The 22,011-nt window shown below is 38.7% G+C and overlaps 3 protein-coding genes across 3 annotated transcripts; 1 reads left to right on the top strand and 2 right to left on the bottom strand.

The window, feature by feature from the left end:
• Window positions 1-630: 630 nt before the first annotated feature.
• LOC145479162 (vacuolar fusion protein MON1 homolog A-like) lies at window positions 631-12,700 on the bottom strand. Its single transcript, XM_081457436.1, has 17 exons — window positions 12,523-12,700; window positions 11,395-11,723; window positions 8,668-8,727; window positions 8,348-8,426; window positions 7,973-8,059; window positions 7,474-7,567; window positions 6,891-7,005; window positions 5,753-5,820; window positions 5,559-5,630; window positions 4,689-4,770; window positions 4,087-4,180; window positions 3,581-3,701; window positions 2,940-3,006; window positions 2,697-2,808; window positions 2,163-2,265; window positions 1,889-1,984; window positions 631-1,374 (listed from the first exon to the last, which is right to left on the bottom strand). Exons 1-17 carry the CDS (start codon window positions 12,606-12,608, stop codon window positions 1,330-1,332), a joined length of 1,710 nt encoding a protein of 569 aa, XP_081313562.1. The 5' UTR covers window positions 12,609-12,700; the 3' UTR covers window positions 631-1,329.
• A 136-nt stretch (window positions 12,701-12,836) lies between these two features.
• LOC145479164 (galanin receptor 2a-like) lies at window positions 12,837-15,195 on the bottom strand. The gene has a single exon (XM_081457437.1). It carries the CDS (start codon window positions 15,127-15,129, stop codon window positions 13,951-13,953), a length of 1,179 nt encoding a protein of 392 aa, XP_081313563.1. The 5' UTR covers window positions 15,130-15,195; the 3' UTR covers window positions 12,837-13,950.
• A 5,271-nt stretch (window positions 15,196-20,466) lies between these two features.
• Window positions 20,467-22,011, top strand: LOC145469577 (QRFP-like peptide receptor). Its single transcript, XM_081453332.1, has one exon. It carries the CDS (start codon window positions 20,711-20,713, stop codon window positions 21,677-21,679), a length of 969 nt encoding a protein of 322 aa, XP_081309458.1. The 5' UTR covers window positions 20,467-20,710; the 3' UTR covers window positions 21,680-22,011.

Below are 22,011 nucleotides of genomic sequence, written 5' to 3'. Positions count from 1 at the left end.
AAAAAATAAGATTATTTTTGTCGATGTGGTTGTTTTCTTCAAAAACCACAGAACGCCTTTTTAATTTCATCAACGTAGTGTATAATTGTTACAAATCTTCTGCTTCTTTCAAGCTAAGGTTTCATCTATACCTATTTAAAATTTTGTACTGGTATAAGATGGGCAAGAACTATGAAAACAGCTCTGTACACTATGTACAGCATTTCACACAGTAGAATTGACAACCAGCAGTGCACTGTACTCTGACCTCTCAAAATGTGAGAAGGTCGACATCTCTCACTTGGGGCGCTTTCCATTCAACCAGAAATTCTGGGACTTTCGAAAGAAAGACAAATGATACTAAAATGCCGGAAAATCCGAAAATTATGAATTTTCGAAATGCGAACCATTCAACCGAAACTTCCGAGAGGAAAATCAAATGGAAAGGGAATTTTCGAAAATTTGGGTATACCTTTGCCTAGTTCCTCTACGGCTTTCTCCCAGGCCTTCACGGTCAATTGATTTCGGTTACGCATCCGAAACGAACTTTCGCCCCGGACCACGTGCCTAGAAATGACTGACCTCGGGGCAATTTTGAGGCCTAGGAACTTGGCAAGGTATACCTCGCGAGGTTGTTCTCTTTTCCTGAAATTCCGGGAAATGCTGTTCCATTTGTGACTGGAAATTTCCGGAAATGCAAACTGGAATTTCTGGTCGAGTGGAAAGCGCCTCTGTTTTTACCTTTCAGTTTCTATTCTTTTTAAACGATGAACCAGCACACGAACATACTAATTCCCAGTCCATCGAGGTTCGCCGAGCGAGAAGCGAAGAAATTCGAGAAAATGGCCCTCGCGCTGTCATTTCTTTTCCTTGACTTGCGCCTCTCGTTGAACAACCCACAAAAGAAGCAACTCGCAGGTTAGCGTTAGCGAGCGAACCTCTTACTCTGTGAAGTTAATGATGTAGATTATCACGACGAAGTTATTTTGTTTTTCTTGTACTGGTTTGTTCGACCGCAATTTGGCAAAATGACGAGTGTTCAGCCGGGATTTTAACAGCTGAGTCTTGATGCATCACAGGCTACTGCAGACACTGAGACTCCAGTCGACGGTGAAGTTTTATTTCTTACTGTTCTTTACATCTGGATTTCCATTCTGCAGAGACGGTTTCATTCTTAAATCAAAATAATCTTGAAAATAACTATAATTTATCCAGCTGAATATCATTTCTGGGTTTTAGACCATCAGCGGTCTTGCTTCTGCGAGGCTTGAAAAGCAGCGTGGGTAGACCCAGCCTTCCTCTGACGCTCCGAAGACAGAACTGACTCCATATCCCAGAATGATAGGATCCTTAGAACACTTGTGAGCTTAAAATGAAGAGTCGCTCTTCTTCGCGCTAAAAACAATAACAGAGAAAATAACCAAATTACCAGACTATACCATCTACGGGTACATGACGAACTCACAATGTGGCCAGCTCCCAGTTGGCTTGATAGCTCAGTTGGTAGAGCACTGCATCGGTATCGCAGAGGTCAAGGATTCGAATCCCGTTCAGGCCTGAATTTTTACTTTCAGGCTTTAATTTCATTGATGTCTTCCTATCTTTCTCCGCAGTTCAAATATACGATCTTTCACATATTCGTTTGCCCGTGTTTCGGTAGTTGCATGCTAAATTTCCAACGAAGCGTTACTGTGCTATTCCGTGGAGTGTCAGCTAAGCACTACTTTTAGATAACAATAAACACAAAAATCACTGTCCTAGGGGCACTCTAGAGTCAATAAATAACTTGAACTGCTAATTAGTATGGCTACTACGAGGTGGAGCAATAGAATTTACAACCATGGAACAATAAGATTCTAGCAAGCCTTTGAACAAGGTAGATAGGAGAAAAACATCATTGGCCACAAACCTTGATCCATCTCAAAAGTTTGTTGATAGCATTGATGGCGTCAGGTTTGGTGACAAGCGGACTGAAGGCAGCGTATAACTCAAAACCTGAAGTAACCTGCAAAACGAGACACAGTGTTTAACAACGATTGCACACGTACAATGTAGCGGTAAATAACAGTTTTTGTAGCAGCTAGCGGCTATGGCTATCGCAACCCTCCCATCGAAGGGTTACCATTTATGCATCTGAGACAATTCCTACTCATGTATTTTGCAATGTATTTCTTTGTACGTACCCATCCCAGCAACATCTCTCGTGTGCCCACGTGACATAAAATTTTCAGAGGCCTGGCAGCTGAGTGGATCCGATGATGAAGATAAAGATATAAACCGAAGAGCCTGGAAAGGAATAAGACAGATAGTTACTTTAGAAACTACGGAGATAAAACGCTGAATGCTGATCATAGTTTCCACTCTCTCCTTTCTCCCTCCCTCCGGTCCCTCCCTTCCCCCTCCTTCTTTCATTTATTTCTTCCCATTAGTCCCTTCCTCTGTCCTTCTTTACCTCCTTCCTTCCTCCCTGTCCCCTTTCTCCCTAGCGGTGGATTTCGGGAGGCCGTGGCCCCTCTTGTTTTCTTGTACTCTCGACAAAATTGACAGGCCGTCTTTGGAGCAGATTTTTTCTTTTCTGATTTTTTTTTTTTTTTTTTTTTTTGGGGGGGGGGGGGAGGGCGGGATTTGTTTGCGCTCTGCTTCCCTACTCCTCCCTCCCTCCTTTCTTCTCTCCTTCCTTCCCTCCTTTCTTCCTTCGGTCGTTACTTCTTTCATACCTGTCTTGTTCTTCAGGTTCAACATAAGGAGCCTCGAGTTCAGGAGACGTGTACTGCGCTGTACTTTTAGACTTATAAACAAAATGATACAGTTCTGGAATACCGACTTGATCTGCAAAAAAAAACAAAAACGAAGCATAAATGTACAATTAGCTCGTAATAGGTATCAGACACAGACCTACAAACTGGAAAAAAAAAACAGAAAGACACGAAGGGAACGGTGAGGATAAAACACAACGTCACCTGTACTATAACTCTTTTTCGCTACAGCCTCATTAATAGCTTCTATACATCTGTATCTTTTCAAACGCTGAAATAAACAGTTTTAAACATCCTGAGTCGAGAAAAACAAAGAAAATAGGCATAACCTATCATATATATAACGTGACCACTATCTGTGAACTTCTAATTGCTGGGACCATAAACGTCCTGTAAAAACAGCTGCCAAAAGACGGAACAGACTTTTAACTACGTACTTGGATTATCACCACAATGTTCGTACTTGTTGAACTTATTTGTTCAATAATACTGATTTGAATCTGTATTGTTGATGCAATTGTTGCTGTTGGTGTGGTGGTGGTGATGGTGGGGCCTGTTCGTTGTTGTTGTTTGTGTTGTTGCTACTCTTACTTGTTGTTAGTACTGCTCACTTCTATTGACAGTCACTAATTTTATTTTTCACTACTTATAAACACCACATAAGGTTTATGTAGGTCCTGACATAGCGCTTGACACTTTTTCGTCTAGTTTCTCTGACATAATTTCCCCATGACCCCCCCCCCCCCACCCAAGCCCCAAGCCTTATTAATTTGTTTTCCAACATTCATCAGTCTTCACTATGTAAAAGTAAACATAGACAACATGTAGATTGAAAAAGTGTTCACCTCTAACGTTTTCAGCCTTGTTTCCGCTAATTCAAAGAAGGCGTTACGATCAGTGGAAAGTAACAACAGACAAGCTGGACAGTTGTCTTCCAGATAGGAAATATGCGCGTATAGATATCCACTGAAAAAAAAAAAAACGACAAAACAGTCAATAAATTAGGAGATCACAGGGTACTAAAATCATCTCAGCTAACCTATCCAATACGTCCATCTCTCAGGTGTTAATATTATAGAAATACGGTTATTATGGGATTTTCGATAGCCTTATGATTACAATGGTTAGTACGTTGGACTTTTGATCGAGCGGTTCGAGTTTGAACGCCGGCTGAGGTCGCTGTGTTGGGTTCTTGGGGGAGGAGAGGGGCAGCCACGCATGGATAAGTTGTCCCACTTGGTTACTATGTACTTATTAACATCCTTGCCAAAAGTCGGCGATGTGGATGATTCTCAGGCAACATTTCGTACTTAATCCAAAGTACTTGTACACTGTTATGTTATTTACTCACCTGTTATCAAAGCGCGGTAAACAAATTGGAGTCCAGGACTCCGCAGTTTGAAATGACGTGGACGCACTGACTAGGTTGAAGATGAGGTGAAGATCTGAAGAGACCGCAGAAAAAAAAGATTAAGGGCTCGAAGGGGAGGCTACGTGTAATTTACCACAGAACAAATGATGGACCGAACTAGCAACATTTTGGTTAAGATAACTTATTACAGTGTAACCCCGGATAAATTGTAATTCACCTGAAAGGGCTGGAAAAATATGCTTTAAATAACCAGGAATTTTTTAATCAAGTTTGTCATTAACATAGAAAAAAGACCAAAAAGTACACGTCTCTAGAAATTTCAAATAACCTGAGCACAGGGACAAGATTCGTTCGTTAATCTGAGGTTGTACTGTAAAGCTACAATTTCCGAGACATTTCAAGTTGCGTGTTTTTTCTTTACCTATTGTAAGAATGTTTTCTCGTAATCGTCTACTAAAAGTAATTCCGTCACAGGAAATAATCATTTCTACTGTGAAAGATTCTTAAAATGACAAACTAATGAGACGTACAGTTGTCAAAAATGAAAGTGACTGAATTACCTATACGTCGTACAAACATACCTGAAGGATGCAGGCTGTACTTCTTTGGTCTGATCAACGTGATCAACTGATTATTAGCAACTAAAATGGCAAATACCAGGTCCTGAGGAGAGAACAGTGTAGAACAAGAACAATCTACATTACTCCGTGTACGATTTTTGGGAAGGGTTTGTTATCAATGGGGTACTGCAACAATGGTTGATCTTTACAAACAAAATTTCACTGGCTGCGTTTCTCATCAACGCGAGATGAAAACGTAATAACTTTTCAAATACTGAGGGGTACCGCTGCTACTACTTTGGAAAAATATTTTTTTAAAATACCTGAACTATTAAGTTATATAAAATATTATGGTTTAAAACTAAACAGGTTTGGAGATCCTGTAAAAAATTAAGAGAAAGAGCCATTTTCAAAAGGAGAACAATATCCTACTTCACGAACGTTCGCGTGACTTTTACTGAGTCACCAAAAATTCACGAATCACGCAATTATTTGTCCCTTCGCAACCGGTTTTTGAGAGCCGTAAGGCAGCGCGTATTCCCTAAGCGTTACGTGACAGTTTAAAGGTAAACAGACCATTACATCCTATGGGGTTTTGCTATAAGGCTACTATATCATGTACTTGGTACTTGGCATGTAACTGATATTGATGTTTTTTTTTTTTAAATTTAACAATCTTTTAATTTCTTTATTATTTACACTGACAATTACGGTTACAAGCATATTTACTAGACGCACTAACACTAAAAAGAACACTAAACAAATAAATAAATAAATAAATAAGAAATACAATAATAGTTAAACACTACAGTAAATAAATAAATAAATAAATAAATAAATATACCAAAAACAAAAGGACAAAATAAATAATATTGATGTTGCCGTTTTTACCTTGACTCGCGCTTGAAGCATGCTCTGACCAATGGTTTCTCTAACAGAACTTGAAAGTGGTAAACACCTTACCTGAAAGCAAACAAAGAAAACATGTGAACCACTATGTTACTTGATGTACTCCTAAACTGTACATGTGTTACAAAGGAACTTCAGATAACAAAGTAAGTCACTACTAACAGTAATTTACTTACCGATCCTAACAGAAAGCTGGGTTCATGATCCATTAAATTCAATAAATTATCTATAAATTTCTCTGTTCCTGTGAGAGCAAATGATCAAAAGATCAGTTCTAATAATTTAACGTTTGACTTTCTGACCAAAAAGGCCCATATACCAGGGCTCAAAAAAAGGGCCATCCAGTCGACCGGGAGTAGATTTTCCTGCCAGGCAAGTTATTTTTCATTCTCACTTGCCTGATGGGCAAGGGCCAAGGCAGGTCATCTGCCAACTAGATCGCAATAAAAGTAAAGTAAAACTTGCCCAGGGCAAGCAAAATTTTAGAACTGCTGGTCTGATGGGCAAGCTGGAATTCAAGTTTTTTTCAAGCCCTGAGGTCATATTAGTGTTGCCAAACAATGAAATCTCTCTCCTGAGGGCAATGAGTTCTCTTCCTATGCAAACATTTCCTACTGTTTGTAAAAAACAATATTGCTAAGCACTCAAGGATTTTGTTTGGGGCTGGAGGCCAGACATTTGGTGTGGTTCTGTATCATACCATGTCTGATACTTTGATACCATATAACTGCATTCCTTTCTGTTTTTGGCTTAAGCATCTCATAACCTTCTTATATATTGAAGCATAATAGCTACATGTAACTACAAAGATTATCACCTTCATTTTATTTCACAGAATCAATACAATACAATACATTACAATACAACGCAATACAAATTGTACAATACAATACAATACAATACAATACAATACAAATAATACAATACAATACAATACAATACAAATTATACAAATCAATACAATACAATACAATTGTCAAATTCACTACCCCTCTCAACTAAGGGTTATTAGTTATTACATATTTGACTTTTTCAGGAGAGTTTGTTTCTCTGGTCTCAAGGACTCTGGGAACAGCATTTCTCCGGAGTTAGCCCCCAGACCTACATGTACTACTGGCTGGCACCTTTGGGGCACCCAACAAGTCACACAGCGGGAAAGTGTTTGGCCTCTGCTAATCTCAGATAAAAATCTGGCACTAAAGAAAGCTGTTGAAAAACCTGAGTACTATGAAAATGTTCTACAATAATAAACAGCTCTTACCATTTTCTAAATAGCACTGACACACAACACATTAATAATACTGTATTTCTTACCTGATAAGAGTCTTCTAAGATCATAATTTCTTCGTTGTTCCATTATTCTTGCTAGTTGAGTATAAGTTAAAACACTAAGGATTTGATTATAAACATAGGACAACTGTAGTACCAACTAAGAGAAAAACAAGAAGTGATACAATCAGTGAGTTAGAACAATCTGTGAAAGAAAACTACTCAAAGGGCAGTGAGGATTTTGGTAAGGATACGCATACCTCTAAACAGCAATGTATGAGATAACTCATACCACATAAAACCATTACAACAGGGCTCGACACTGCATCTCACACTGTTTTGTTGCATTGCAGACGTGCAGCTATCCATAAAATGCCAACAAGATGTTTACACAAGAGTAAATCATTAAGAAAACTTTAAAAATGGAGATAGAAACAACACTACAGTGTATTTGCAGTAGTCTAGTCAGATGTAGTTACTTGGCAAACCACTAGCATCCAGCTATGTTTGGAGTCTTACCACCTCAAGGCTATTACTACTTTTGTACGTGAAACACAACTAATTAAATTATACAAATATAAATGCATCAAATATTAGTAAATACAAATGCATGTAATGAACAGTATACCTGAGTGACTGACTCCTGTGTGTATGCCACAGCCACTAAAACAACATGACCTCTAACTAAGAATACAAATTTATGACTGCCTGCCATTATACACCTAAAAAGGTAAAAGTAGATCAGTGGATGCTAACAATACATTCACATTCATGGTGATTGCACTTAGTTTATTACTTTCAAAGACAGTGTCAACATTTTGATAATCCTAACCAAAATTCTTACTATAAGACAAGTACACTAGAATGCTGAAATTTGCCACTCCTTTGGCTGATCAATCAATCAATTGCTTTATTAGCGTGACCGGTCAGTACACTTAACTGCAAGCTAGTTTCCAGGTATGCTGCGAAATAATAAAGATAATGATGCTGTATATAGTACTGCCAACAAATGACAGTGGAAAAGTTTAAAGTCAGACCATACTACATGTATGTTACCATCAAATCAAGCCAGCCCCTCCCAAAGGGGACGGGAACAGTAAGTTATTGGCCCATTGAGTAACTCTCACCTTATTGTATTTTTGCCATCCTGGACAAAAGAAACTAAAGCTTGCATAACACCCATGAGAGTTGCCAGTTTGTCCTCACTACCATACCTGCATATATAAATAAGCAAACAACCTTACTACCTGTAGTTTAAGATTACCACCATAAAGTTCAGACACATATGACTAACAACCCTCACTGGGGCATTAATTTTTGGTTAACATCATTTTTGTAGGTGAAACAGTATATAAAAGCAAATTCTGCCCACTAGTTCATAGTAACGTTATACAATAATTACCTGTAGATAATAATTATCACAAAAAATATTTAAAAAGAATAAGTTGACAATGTAATTAGGCATCGTTCATCCAAGTAATGTTCACTTTCGTCAGACTCACCTAGAGTAAATTGGCTTGCCAGCCTCACTAAAAGCAAAAACATGCTTCTTGTGCCGAGTCCATTCAGGATTATTTACATCTGCAAGTAAGATAAAATAATGATAAGGCATAATATGCTGAAAGCAGCCATTATAACAATACTTAGATCTAATGTCATATTCAACACATAACCCAAACAGGCAGGCATAATCAAAACTAGACACTACAGATGCAAACTAAGCTGCATGGAATGCTCTGTAACTTGCATATCATCAGGGTTTGTGTGAATTTTAACACAAAAGTCAGCCATCAGGATACGAATCTTTTTCTTGTATACACACCTTCCACCGATGCCTCTCTGGTGATTTCTCGTACACTCTCAGCTCTTGTCTTACGTGCCTCTGACAATGACAAATATCAAATATGTGTAATGGCTTCTTACTAACTATGTGCAATGACTTCTTACTATGTGCATGGGCCATACTAGGGAATATTGGCCTATGGCTGTGGCAGTACAGACGAGCAGTACAGCAAGGTCCGTACAAACAGCAGAGGGCCAATATTCCACAGTACAGTTCAAACAAGCTAGGTTAGTAAGTAGTTAATAATATGGCACTTGAGCCATGCTTGTTTATTGAATCTGCCAGCTTTCAAAAACAACAAATATCCCAAGACTACCTTGACAAATAATAATTAACAATTGTTAATTATTATTTGTCAAGGTAGTCTTGGGATACTACCTGGTACCTGGTGTCTGGTATATACTGAAACAATTATTCACCTCAGTATCGGTGAAAGTGATGGATATTTACCTCCACTTTGGTAAATAATTATTCACCAAAGTGGAGGTAAATATCCATCACTTTCACCGATACTGAGGTGAATAACTGTTTCAGTATATACCACACAAGCTGAATAATTAGCGGACCAAAACGTTATTTTATGTGTGACAAGTGGTCAGAAATTTTAAAATCTCTCACACCGGCTGCTCAGAGGTGAATAGTACTTGCTAATCACCTCCAAGTTAACCAATCAGAGCGCACGAAAAGCACTATTCACTTGTGTGGTATGTACTAATGTTGAATATATACAATCTGTCATGTATTCTTAAGAAATGACTGCAACCCCAGTTGACCAATGTTAAACTGTATTTAATTCCAGAGACTGGTGTCAGAAATACACTGTAGCTCATTCTGTAGACGTTCATTATGCTGAGTGTCAGTTCCAGAAAACATATGCATACATGTAACTTGCAAAACACTGGAATTTCCAAGGGGTCTGGGATATCTCAAAAGCCAGAATTTTTCTTGGAAAGTATAAAGCTAATTTAAAAAAGTGAATCTTGGGATGGGATCCAAACTCCAACAAAAAATCTTTTGTCAGGTGAAGGGGTAGTTATTTTCAGGAGCAACTGATTACAGTCATGTTTGTTATTAAATCAGGGTTGTGTTGAATTGCTTATAGATTACATGTATGTAAAGTTACAGCTGCTGAAAATAACATCCCTTGTTTTTAGATTACAAAAATAACATTTTTTTTTTCAACACTTAAAATCAAATTAAAATCAAATTTAAACCACAACGTATATGTTGTAGGTGAAAATGAAATTCAGGTTAAAATGAATTTAACCCAGCGCTCCAAGCTCACTTTTTCAAAAAGTCGCCTTTCGATGACCTTCGATCATAAAATGGCTGCCATAAAAAAAAAATTTGGTCGCCAAAAAAAAAAAAAAAACGTAATATCCAGGGGCGGACACTTCGTGTATGTTGCATGAATGTCTACTACACCGAGCGGCCCATTTGCAGCACTTTCCTTTGCCGAATTGTTACGTTTACTCGCTTGCCAATTAAAAGATTGTAATAACGGGCAAGACAAAGCGAAGGAAGAGACTCGGATGTCTGGTAGCAGAAATGATTTATTACAAAGCAGCTGAGACCGGGTAACAAATCGCCAATGGTACGCAAAACCTTTTAAATCGATCAAATTGCCATTTTGAGCTGCAGAGATGACCACCACGTAAACAACTGAGGTAGATTTACGCTTATTTGGACTTGACTCGATCAATCCTATTTCCATACATTCCTTAATTGCGTAACATATAATTAGTCAGACCGTTTGTATCAAAATGCTGCACTATGTGAAATGAAATTTACCTTCAATCATTTCGACTTGATCACACTAAGTATCGATAAGTAGTCATTCATTTAAGACTAACGCAACCTACATCCACAATCGCATGTCTACATCTTCATCCATCTTCTGGCTTTATACAAGAGATAACCACTATAAACTACCATAAGCCTGTATGGATTTACCAAGCTTTGTTTGGCTTCTTCCCAGTTTACGCTCATTTTGGGTTTACGCATTCGTATCGAGTAGCAGAATGACGAGAAGGAGAAAGACTGGAGATACCGTCGTTTTTACTTTTGATAATTCGACCAAACATCGATTAATTTTCCAAGTAAGTTTCTTTTATAATCTGTTGGTCGCCAATTGGCAACTTTTGTCCAAATTTTAGTCGCCAAATATTTTCTTCACTCGCCATGGCGACCAAAATGGTCGCAGCTGGGAGCGCTGTAACCTAGTTTGATTCTCTAAACAAAGGAAATTGAGAATCAAACTAGGTTAAAATTATTTTAACCTGAATTTCATTTTGACCTACAATATATACATGTCATTTCTTGTAGACTGAGAGGCTCTGTGGCCTAATGGTTAGCATGCTGGACTCCAGATCAAGCAGTCTGGGTTCAGTCAATAGATTGTGTTCTTGGACAAAACACTTTACTCACAGTGCCTCTCTCCACCCAAGAGTACATGTATAACTGAGTACAGGTGAATTTAATGCTGGAGGATAACCCTTTGATGGACTAGCGTCCCATCCAGGGGGAGTAGCATAGAAATACTTCATGCTAAATGTACAGAAACTGTGATACGTTCTGGGCATACTGTATGGACCACTGGGCCCAATGCAGACTTAAGTTGTACTATAAGACTATTGCAATTTAACTCTTGTTTAGGTAATTTTGGCATAGACATTACACAGAGAAAATAGAAACTCAGGCTGTTACCTTCTTGTTCATCTTCAACATTCAGTAGACTCATTTTCATCTCAACTGGACCATCCACATCACCTGTCGCCTCTGTCTGTACGGTATAAGAAGTTTCATGGAAATTTTCATCCTGATCAGGAGTTCCAACTTTGGGCATACCACCAGGGACGTCAAATATTGCTCCCTCTGGAGATCCATGACTGCTTAAATTGGAAATGAGTCCAGAAGCTAGGCTTGCATCTGAATGAGCAGATGTTCTGGATTCAGGATCAGTACAGATTTCATCCACAGAAACATCAAGTTCTTCATCAGACTGCACATACAGGAGTGGTTCATGGTCAACTGATCTGTAAAGCCAAGCAGTATTAAAATAGCATTGTTAATTCACATAGTGGTCTTTCCAAATCATATAACAAATTGTCGCTCCAAAACATATCCTTACAAAGGGCTTTTTTAGTTCAAGCCATTCTCTTCCTCTTCCCCCTTTGGAAATTCAACCTGATTAAACAATTGAAAATTTATGAGCAGAGGTTCCCACACATCTCTTGCTGAGCAGGGAGAAAAGGGAATATCTGTCTCCCAGGGTATTCTTCTCTCCTCCCAGTAGTATAAATAGTTGGCACAAACTTTAGCACAACCTTACAAAATTCTAGCATGGTGACAGCCTACGATAAAAGAGCATCCTATTTACACTCCTCATTACATCATACAACACTGTTAGAATAAGCTCCAGCAGTGTATGACAATACCTCTTGCACACCTTACCTTTTTACTCTCAAATTCAGTTGGCATTTTTCGAATAAAAATTAGCCGCACAAACATCCTATGACTATACAAATATACAAATATATAAATATACACATACAGTGCTAACGTAATATGAATAAAGCTCGAGCTTAATCTAAGGTTTAAGCGTATTAAATGAAATGATGCAGAGATTTCACTTTGTTTTCGCTGCATTCTGCCACTTTCCATTAATTTCAAAGAGTTTCCATTCACTTCGACATTGTTTATAGTTTAGAAAAGTGTAATGTAATTAGGCTTTAAATAAATAATAGCAAGCTTAATATTAAAGCTTGCATTAAGCACGGATTCAAATCAAAACTGTGTTTGTGTAATAAGAAGCCTTGAAATGACAAAACATACCCGGCTCCAGGCTCAGCACCCTGAAAAACATCTTGCCCTTGTTGCTCACGTTCTAAACTTGCATTTGAATTAACCGCAGCTGCCATCTGGCATCCCTAATTTTCATCGTATTTGATTTAAAGACAGCGACAACAACTTCACCCTTCGTTCCGCCATGTTTACCAGGTACATGCGAACGAGGTAGTGCTGTGTAGCCACGCTCTGTCTTCGTCCACCAGCAGAAAAGGATCTGGAAACTATCTAATAGAGTCCAGTCCGTTTTCGGTTGTCATTATTCATTCGCTTGCGCCTCGGCCTTCGTTTGCTTGTTTGTGTTTTAAGTGCCTTTGAGCTTTTTTGAAAAGATCTAGCCTTGGCTTGTTTCCCTTCTGTTTTTTTTGCTGCCCAATCAGATTGAAACTTGGCAAGCAGACTGAGAGAAGATCAGAGAACCCCAGGTTCTCACAACAGAGAACAGGGGCGAAAGAACAAGGCCTTCGTTTTTGAGGTAGAATCACCGGGAATTTTGATAATCGATGGTCGCCAGTAACAAAAGAAACGTTCACTTTTGAGGTGATCTGTATGCGGAAAAAGTGTTTGAAGTTCGAGGTTGGTTTTATACCTTGTTGTGCCTCAACAGTCCTCACGGGCCCGATGAGCATGAGTGTGTGAGTGTGTGATGTTAACTCTGTACTATGGCTAAAGTAACAACGCTTCCAGAGTTTATTCCGATGTTCAAATCTCTCCTCCACCCCCACCCCCACCCCGCAACACCCACCCCCCACTCCCCATTTTATATTTTGGTTTAAGAGGGACACTGCACATCATCATCATCATCATCTTTATTTACGAACACGGTAAATACATCAGGCATTAACAATTTAATATAAAAGCTACAACTTATTACGAAAGACTATGTATACAGATAATCTACTGTAATTTAAAATATTGCTAGTTATTAAAGAAAAGTAAACTAAATAAAAGCCTGTTTAAGGAGATAGTACCTGCGGTAGAGTTGAAACGCGACCATCTGGTTCGAGGTCTGGAACCTAGAAGGTTTGGAGCTAGCCCCGACAATTTTCGAATTCTCTCGGCCATTTTTCGACTCCAGCGGAACCCATCACACGACCGCGTGCACAGTCAGTACTTTATTTAAACCCTGAATCGTACTATAATTTTTTGTGAGGGTCCCCTGTGACAATAAGAGAGCAACGACTCTCTGCGTGAAGCAGTTAATTACTGGACGATTGCGTTATTTTATTCGTTTGCGAGAAACAGACTGTTAGATTGAGAAGACTGTAAGGGTATATAATCAAAATCATCACAGGCTTAAGAAAATACTTCTAAATCATACACTTCTTATCATGGGATATCACGTGTGGAAACAATGAAAATAATCTTTCTTAGACTGCATAATTCGAAGAGAAATTGAGAGAGTTTCCTGAGTGTTTAGAGCTTTTGGTCATGGCAACTTCCCCACTTTTCATTCTCACGGCTTTCTTCTTTTGATTCAATCTCATCTTGGCCTTCAGTCTTCTCGACGGAGTGCACCGACATTTCAACGAGCATGTTAATGGGCATTCTCGGCGGTGGCAAGCCCGGATCAACCGGCTCAGTCTTTCGGGAACATACAGACCAAGGACATGTCTCTTGGATGACCTGTTTAAAAGCTCGGCGAAAGCTCTCGCTAAAAATACAATATATGAATGGATTTAAGCTACTATTAGCATAAGATAGATAAATGGCAGCGAAGATGAAGGTGTCGTCACAAACAAATTCTGAGTAATAATATGAGCAGAAGACCCAACCAATCCAGTACGGGAGGAAACAGATGTAAAACGCAATTAAAACAACCGCTACCATTTTAAGGACCTTTCGGTTAATTTTTAAATCTCGCGCAGCGCGGTTTGAATTAAATGAAGGTCTTGCTCCGATTTTATTTTTAGAATGGTGCCGCCATAGTTTGTAGCAAATTGAAATGTAGAGTATAACAACTAGAACAAGGGAAAGCAGAAGTTGCACCAGAAACAGCAAGTACCACACTTTCCATTTCGAGAAGAATCGTCGCACTTTGCAAAGGGTTTTGCCATCTTCTTGTAACAGGCCGCCATAATAAAGTATTGGAGACCAATAAACGGCTGATAGAAGCCATATCAGGCCAATGGCTGCGAAGGCCCTGCGGTTTGTAAAGTATTTTTGATGAGGGAACATCACCGCCAAAAACCGATCCACGGCAATGAGAACCAAGCTGAGAGTAGAAACATTGAACGACAGCTTTTCAAAAAAGTTTGTCGCTTTACACAGCGTTACTCCCATAGCGCCTTCAATGAGCCACACATCATTTGTCAATGCTCTTACGAGTCTTTCTGGCATGCTACCCACTGTAAGGACTAAATCTATGACGGCCAAGCTCGTTAGAAGGTAATTGCGTGCGGAGTGCATTCTGCCTCCGATGTTCTTCTTGACGACGATAAGGACAAGTGTGTTTCCACATAAAGACAACAACATGATAGTTGCGTATGCAGCAACTTTGGTGATCTGTTCCTTAGAGACTTGAGAATCTTCGGGATGGTCTCCATCCATTGTGTGGCCGCTTACATTGAAAGAATCGTTTCGGCTTTTGTTCATTTCTTGCTGAATTTTGAATCCAACCGAGTGAAGGTTACGCAGTTATGGGAACAAATCTTTACCAAGTGCTTGGGTTGAACCTGTAGCTGTGGTAAGTCCGATAGTTTCGAACTGACTGAGAAAGTTCCCAACACTCGAAAGCGAATTATACAAAACTAGATTTTGACGCGCATTATGATTTTTGCTCTAACGTGACCGGAAACTACTTGCCGTAATCCCGGAGGGCCAGTTTGAATAAAACGTTGTAAGGTCCTGACAAATCATTGTACGTTAGGATATAAATGATGTTGCTTTTAGGAAAATAGTGGTACAGAATCCATTACAATCACCATGGTTTAGTTAGTCGTGTAATAAATTTTGCAAAGGTTCATTTCAATAATGTGTCATTGGGAATAAGCCCCTCCCCTCTTTCTCTTTCAAGCCTCTAAGTAAATAAATAAAAAATAAAGCCACTCTCTCTATTTAAGTAGAAGTGTTTAACACTGCTTTACTAATTGTGGACACTGAAATAAGCAAACAAATATTGTAAATTAAACAGAAACTTGTTAAAAACCCCAACTGGCGGGAGGCTGACCCGTTGGCTATTTACAAAGCGTGGAGGAGTTGAATCTGGGACCACCAAACACATATCCATCAGGTGCAATCTCTCTCCCTGCCCACCCCCCTTCTCTCTCCCTTACCACTTTCCTTCATTGCACGGAAACCAAAACACTCAAATGTATTCTGAACTTGGATACATGTTCGTGCTAGAGTATTCAATACTGGCAGGTGAGGGCATAAAAATGATCAAGTTGATAAGATTCTCTGAGTATACGAAGGAGAGTTTGAGATATAACATAACTAAGTTTCCCGAACAGACTCCTTCTCTTCCGGTCAGTTTTTATTTTTCGACATTACCAACCGCCTTATTTAAAGCATGGTTTCGAAACTTTGTTGATAGACGTGCCGAAAAACATCCCTGATCTTCTTATCTGTTTTTGTTATTTAAACAAAAGACTTTTTTAAAGATATCTTTTCATTACTTTGCTCCGTCAGATGTCAGCACGAGATACAAAACCTGAAATTACTTTCCGGAGGGGAAGCTCACTCATCTGATAGCATTTTGGCACTCTGGAAAGGTTAATAAAAACAACTTCACTAGTCAACAAAGTCCTTCAAGCTAATAGCAAGGCAAACAGACACGAAGCAAATTTTATTACTATATAAGAATAATTACTTTTCAACTCGAGGCCTCGGTGAACATGCAAATGGCTATAATTTCACTGGCTTAAACCAGCGGGTACACTGTTTCTATGAATTCATTCCTTTTGGATTTTAATTGTTTCTGGCTGTGGCAAAATATTGTTAAGCTCAAGTCGGAGCAAGTGTTGCTGTGGGAATTTGTCAAAACTTTACAGTTTTCACATTGAAGAGCATTACCAGTCGTTCAGAAAGGATGTCGAAATGTTTTTTTTTTTTAGTTTCTAATCACAGTTTCATGTTCCATCTGTTCGTTTCAGTGTTAAAACTCTCCTCTCCCCCGCTCCTCTTCCTCCCCTTCCTGCCTAATTCAACTCGGTCAAAGCAGCTGCGCATGCAGCAATTTACTAACAGCGATCTGACAAAGATAAATAACGCTAAACAGTTTAATTGAACTAAAAATTAGCATCTTAACGGTTAGCAGATAGCACTTATTAACGCCGAGGTCACGAATTCAGTGGTAATAAATAAACTGAATGTTTGTAAATAAAGATTTATCTGGAGATCCAAACAAGTAAGTATAGAGCTAACGGCTTCAACGCCACACAAAAAATAGTGGCACAGAAACACATAAATAACTTCAGCTCGTTCCCAGGGTTTTTTTACGTACACATTTTTCAGGGAAAATCCCCGGAAACAAGGCTGGCCCTTCATAGCGGAAAACATAATAAGCATGCGCGAGTTTTGACAACGCACCAAGCTCCAAGTTTAAAAAAAATGGTGAGAATTTCGTCGATCGTGAAAACAAAAAAAAGTACGAATTTTTTATGCTTTCCCAATTTTCCCGGTAAGCAGCAACATCTTAACGTTACTAATGGAAAGCTGGTGTATTGTTTTCGTGAAGAACAGGAGCCATAATTGTGAAGAATCAATGCCTTTTTTTTGGACAAAGGGAACCTAAAGAAGGTTTCCGAGCCCTTCATTTCCCAAAAGTGTACCAGAAAGTTTGGTGCGAACACAAATTTTTTCTACAAACACTCTTTACGTACATACTGCATCCATACAAGCAAACCACTAAATATATAAGCAACAGAGCCTCTTAGCAAGCAGGGGGAGCCTTGTTTTCTTAACAGTGAAATGCCGAAAAAATTCATGCTTGCCCAAGTATAAATATATCAACCGAACGACACACTCGCGCACCTTATTACAGTCAATCCGCCGTTTTTTCCACCATTGCAGAATGCCATTTTAGCATTCTAATTATTTTAAGCTGAGGGCCCCAAGTTTATCGGTAACTTAAGTTACTGTCACGGGTCACCCTCATTAAATAAAGTCTTTCACTTTCACTTTCACTTCACTTCATTATTACCTGCGCCCGCAAGTGGGGAATTGGGATGCGCAGAAAGCTGCGCAGTACGTTTTTCTGCTCTCAAGGTTGGCCCATGAATGGTTCGCAAATTAATTCTCTTTATATATAGATAACGCTACCTACCAACGCACAGGCTAAGCTATAATACGTTTATTAATTTTGTTTTCTCTTTTCTTTTTTCACTTTTTATTTTAAAAGTCGATGACGCACAAAAAAAACAAATTCTTTTCCAGTGGTTTACTCAATTCAAGAATCTCTACAGACTGCATAAATGTGGATTAACCTGTTTCAATATGAATTGTTGTCCGCTCATTCGGTCTTAACAACACGATATGTTGTAACTTTATAGCGGAATGAGATTTTACTCCAGTAAATTAGATGCCTCGTGATTTCATCGGCAGCCTTACTTTGATAATGGATCAGCTTTATGCCCACGTAAAAAGCAATTTATATTAGTTTGAGATCAAGTAACAGCTTTTTATAGCACTAAGTGGCCCACATAGACGCATAAGATATATGAATCTCGGTAACATAATATTTCTCAAACTGCACTACATTACCGCGCACAAACCATTACAAAAATAGCTTTATAACATAACTAAAGCAAAGCGCGCGCTCTGATTGGTTAATTTAGCGTCTACTATTTGCCCACTTGGAAGGTTTGCTAAGCACTCAAGAAGCTAGAGTCGCACGAGGCTATCGCCTCGTGCGACTCTTACGCTTCTTTCGTGCTTAGCAACCTTCCGCGTGCATCCATAACTCAATAGTACACGCTATTGCGTTTACCATTTGTTAATTACTTATTGTGGCGCCATTCTTTGGAACAGTTTTCCTTGCAACTTAAGCCGGCGGAAGCAGAGTCCCTGAGGCAATTTAAACGCCTACTCAAAGGAGATGACTAAGGCACAGCATTCGTGGAAAGCAGCTTTTTTGTTGAATTATTTTTATTATATTAGACCGTGATTAGACATTAAATGTATTAGCTGACAAACTTTTTACCCTGTTTAAAATAAAGATTATGTATGTATGTGCTGTTCTCTTCATCCTTTCTAATCACATCCATATTTTTTAATTTCTCTCATTCAGTGCATCTCTCTTTTCTCCCTATATATAAAAACAGCTCTTTATAGGATACCAATTGGATTCCAATTGATATAAAGTGTGTGTGTGTGTGTGTGTGTGTGTGTGTGTGTGTTTGTGCCCAAATTGAGAGCAATATGATTTGACTTGAAGATGTTTCTCAGAGTTTTGCAACGGTTTCCACCTCCGTTTCGTTTCTCCATGATGTTTCACTGAACTTCCTGAACTTGAGAGAAGCACCTGAGCTGGCATTGAGACGGTCAAGTTCATGTGCAAGACCCTTTTATTATCGTTTTTTTGGAAATCATTTTAAACTTGAAGGGAAAGTAATAAGAAATTATCAGTAAAATGAAATGAAATGCCGCGGTGAACCGCTGCCAAATGATTAATTTGATCCAGACAATTTCTATGGCTTATATGTTAAAAGATAGTTTTATTCTTATTTCTTAGTTTCTCTTTTTTTGACCTGACTTGGGAAGTTGACCGTGGGTAAACCACGCAATCTACACTCTTGTCATTTTAATTTAATTTAACGCGTATATGGAATACTTAATTTCACTTATTGCGAAACGAGAGAAAACGCCTGCGAACACGCCATGTGTCGTGATGGTCGCTTAATTTGCACCAAACTTCGGTTTCTCCTAAACAGAAGAGAGAAGTCCTATTGGCAATACCAAATTTAGTAAAAAAGAAAGATAATGTTTGGAACTGTGATCGATATATTTTAACAGATATTCTGACATATGGAAATTCGACCATTGAACTTAATCTTTTAGTGCTTCGTACTTTGTAAAGCGAAGAAAGAAGGATATCAAGTGTTTACGTTTGTTTTTCTTTTTTTTAATAACGAGGCAAAGGTATATTTATATTTTCAATTGGTATGCTAATCCACGCCATTACAGGATGTTTTATATCCCTAAAGTGAACATTTGTCCTTGCAAATTCAAATATCCATTAGCTCACACTACTAGTAGTTGATTAAACAGACAAATTTCATAATTATTTTGTCTTGTAAAAACAATGGATTCAGAAAAGAAACGACCATTTAGACAACAAGCTGTCTCTTGTCTCAGTGTCTGTCTTGTCATTCGGCCGTTCTAAGCTAGATATTTTTTCCAGTCAAAATCAATTTTAGAGAGCACGGAATACAGCGTGCTAACATATTACATCGTTTTTCCTACTTTTCAAAAATCCAGCCTTGCATTGGTTGCGAAATATCTTGTTTGTCCGTATAATGGTCCTGTAATTTTATCTGTGATATAAATATATGGACGGCTGGAGAGAAAATTAATAAAAATAATAATAAAACAGGGGCGAGATCAATTTGGTGTTATTAGTAACCCGCGTAAAAGCGGCATGTTAACAGAGATTCGTTGGGCAATGTAATATTCAATATTGGCAATTTTGAAACGTTTCGGACCGGACAAAAATGTTCGATATTAAAATTAGGCATAAAATTCTTCCAATGTTTACATTTCAGTTGAGAAATATGATCCAAACAGACGGCAGAATTCTAGGTAGCAATATTTTTCTTAAACAATTCTCGCTTCTCTTCATTTGTTAAACTCTAAGCTACTTTACAACACCACCGAACATAAACGTGATGCCAAAAATAGACTCAGTAACAAATGCTAATTCGTACTGCGGAAGAATCAGTAGCATTGACGTAACTAACTAAAAATTCACATTAACAGCGTGCAGGGCTTTGAAAGACAGGCTGCATGTCCTTGAATAAACAGCTATATATTGAGCGAGTTAAAACAAAGCCGGGCATTCAGCAGTTTGTGAGGCAGCTTCAAACCTTTAGCGGGAGACGGGAATAAAAAAAATTAAAAGACACATCTCTTTGTGTTCACATCGAGGTTCGAAAAGAAGATTGGCTACCCAAACTCGTTCACACCACTTAATAAGTTGGGGGACTTGAGTACACTGTGAATTGCCTTAAACTTGAATATGACTGGAAAAGACTTCGTTGGAAATGCTTCTTCTGGAGAAAACGCAACAGCTGAAAGTCCCTTCTTGGATCATTCACCTATTGCACAAGGCTTCAAATGCGCCGCTTACGGCATCGTCGTCGCGTTTTCCATCATCGGCAATTCTTTGGTCATAGCTGCATTCAAACTGAACATCAACAGTAAACTTCGCACAGTCAACAGTATGTTCATTGTGAGTATGGCAGCCGGGGACCTACTGCTTACACTGGGAAGTGCACCGGAGAGAATCACCCGAATCTTGGTCAGTGAACAGTGGATAATTAAAGGAAACTTGGGGATATTTTTGTGCAAAACCACCAACTACCTCGAGAAGCTTTGCATGAACGCTTCAATCATTCATCTTGCCATGGTGGCTATAGATCGGTTTTTAGTTGTGTTTTATCCTCATCGGAAGATTATCACGGTGATAAGGGCTCGCCAAATTATAATCATGGCTTGGCTGGCGTCAGCTGCCTACTGCGTGCCTTTGTTTTACTACGCCAACTTGCTGGAGGAAAATGGAAAACTGCTCTGTAAAACGCGGCGTTTTTTCACCAACTGGCGTATTTGGTATTTGCTGTTCTTGTCACTGCTTGTACTAACATTGCTTCTTGTAGTCGCCTTGTACGCTGCGATAACCATTCGACTTTGGCGAGGTAGAGCACGCAAGACGCGAGCGAGGTTAAACAGCCGAGTCCTTAAAATGGTCGCCATGATAGTGTTCGCATTTTACTGTTGCTTTCTTCCTTATTCGATTAGTTGGGTATTTTGCTCGTATTATCATAGCGACGTTATCTGTAACAAGACTTACGTGTTCGTTGCAATTTTTCTCCTGTACGCTAACAGTGCGGTCAATCCCGCCATTTATTCTTTCTTTAATGAGAATTTTAGGGATAGCTTTAGTTACATTTTAAACAAGTTTTGCAGTTGCTCTGCTACTAGTAATTAGTCCGTTTTGTTGGAAACTTACGATGCCACTCCAAAAGGCTTGAATAGCAAAAAATCTAGCGAAAAACGATGCAAAAATCTTAAGCTGATTACCGGTAACTCAAGAAATCAACCGTGTGCGGACGTGTAAGAACAATGGCAAAGAAAACTGACGAAAATTTCCTTTCGGCGCCAAATCCACATCAAGTACATCTGCAATATTAGGAGTGAGACGCTGAACTAGAAGAGCTGGATATATACTCAAACTTTAAGATATTTTAACGGTAAATATTGAAATGATGAAAATAATGGTAAAACCTTGAAATAAAGAAAATTCATGATGATTCGATTTGA

The sequence above is a fragment of the Orbicella franksi genome, chromosome 2 (genome assembly GCF_964199315.1).
Source record: "Orbicella franksi chromosome 2, jaOrbFran1.1, whole genome shotgun sequence".
In the NCBI taxonomy this organism is placed as follows: Eukaryota; Metazoa; Cnidaria; class Anthozoa; order Scleractinia; family Merulinidae; genus Orbicella; species Orbicella franksi.
The sequence above is the reverse complement of the archived record's forward strand: the minus strand, read 5'-3'. Positions and strand labels throughout refer to the sequence as shown.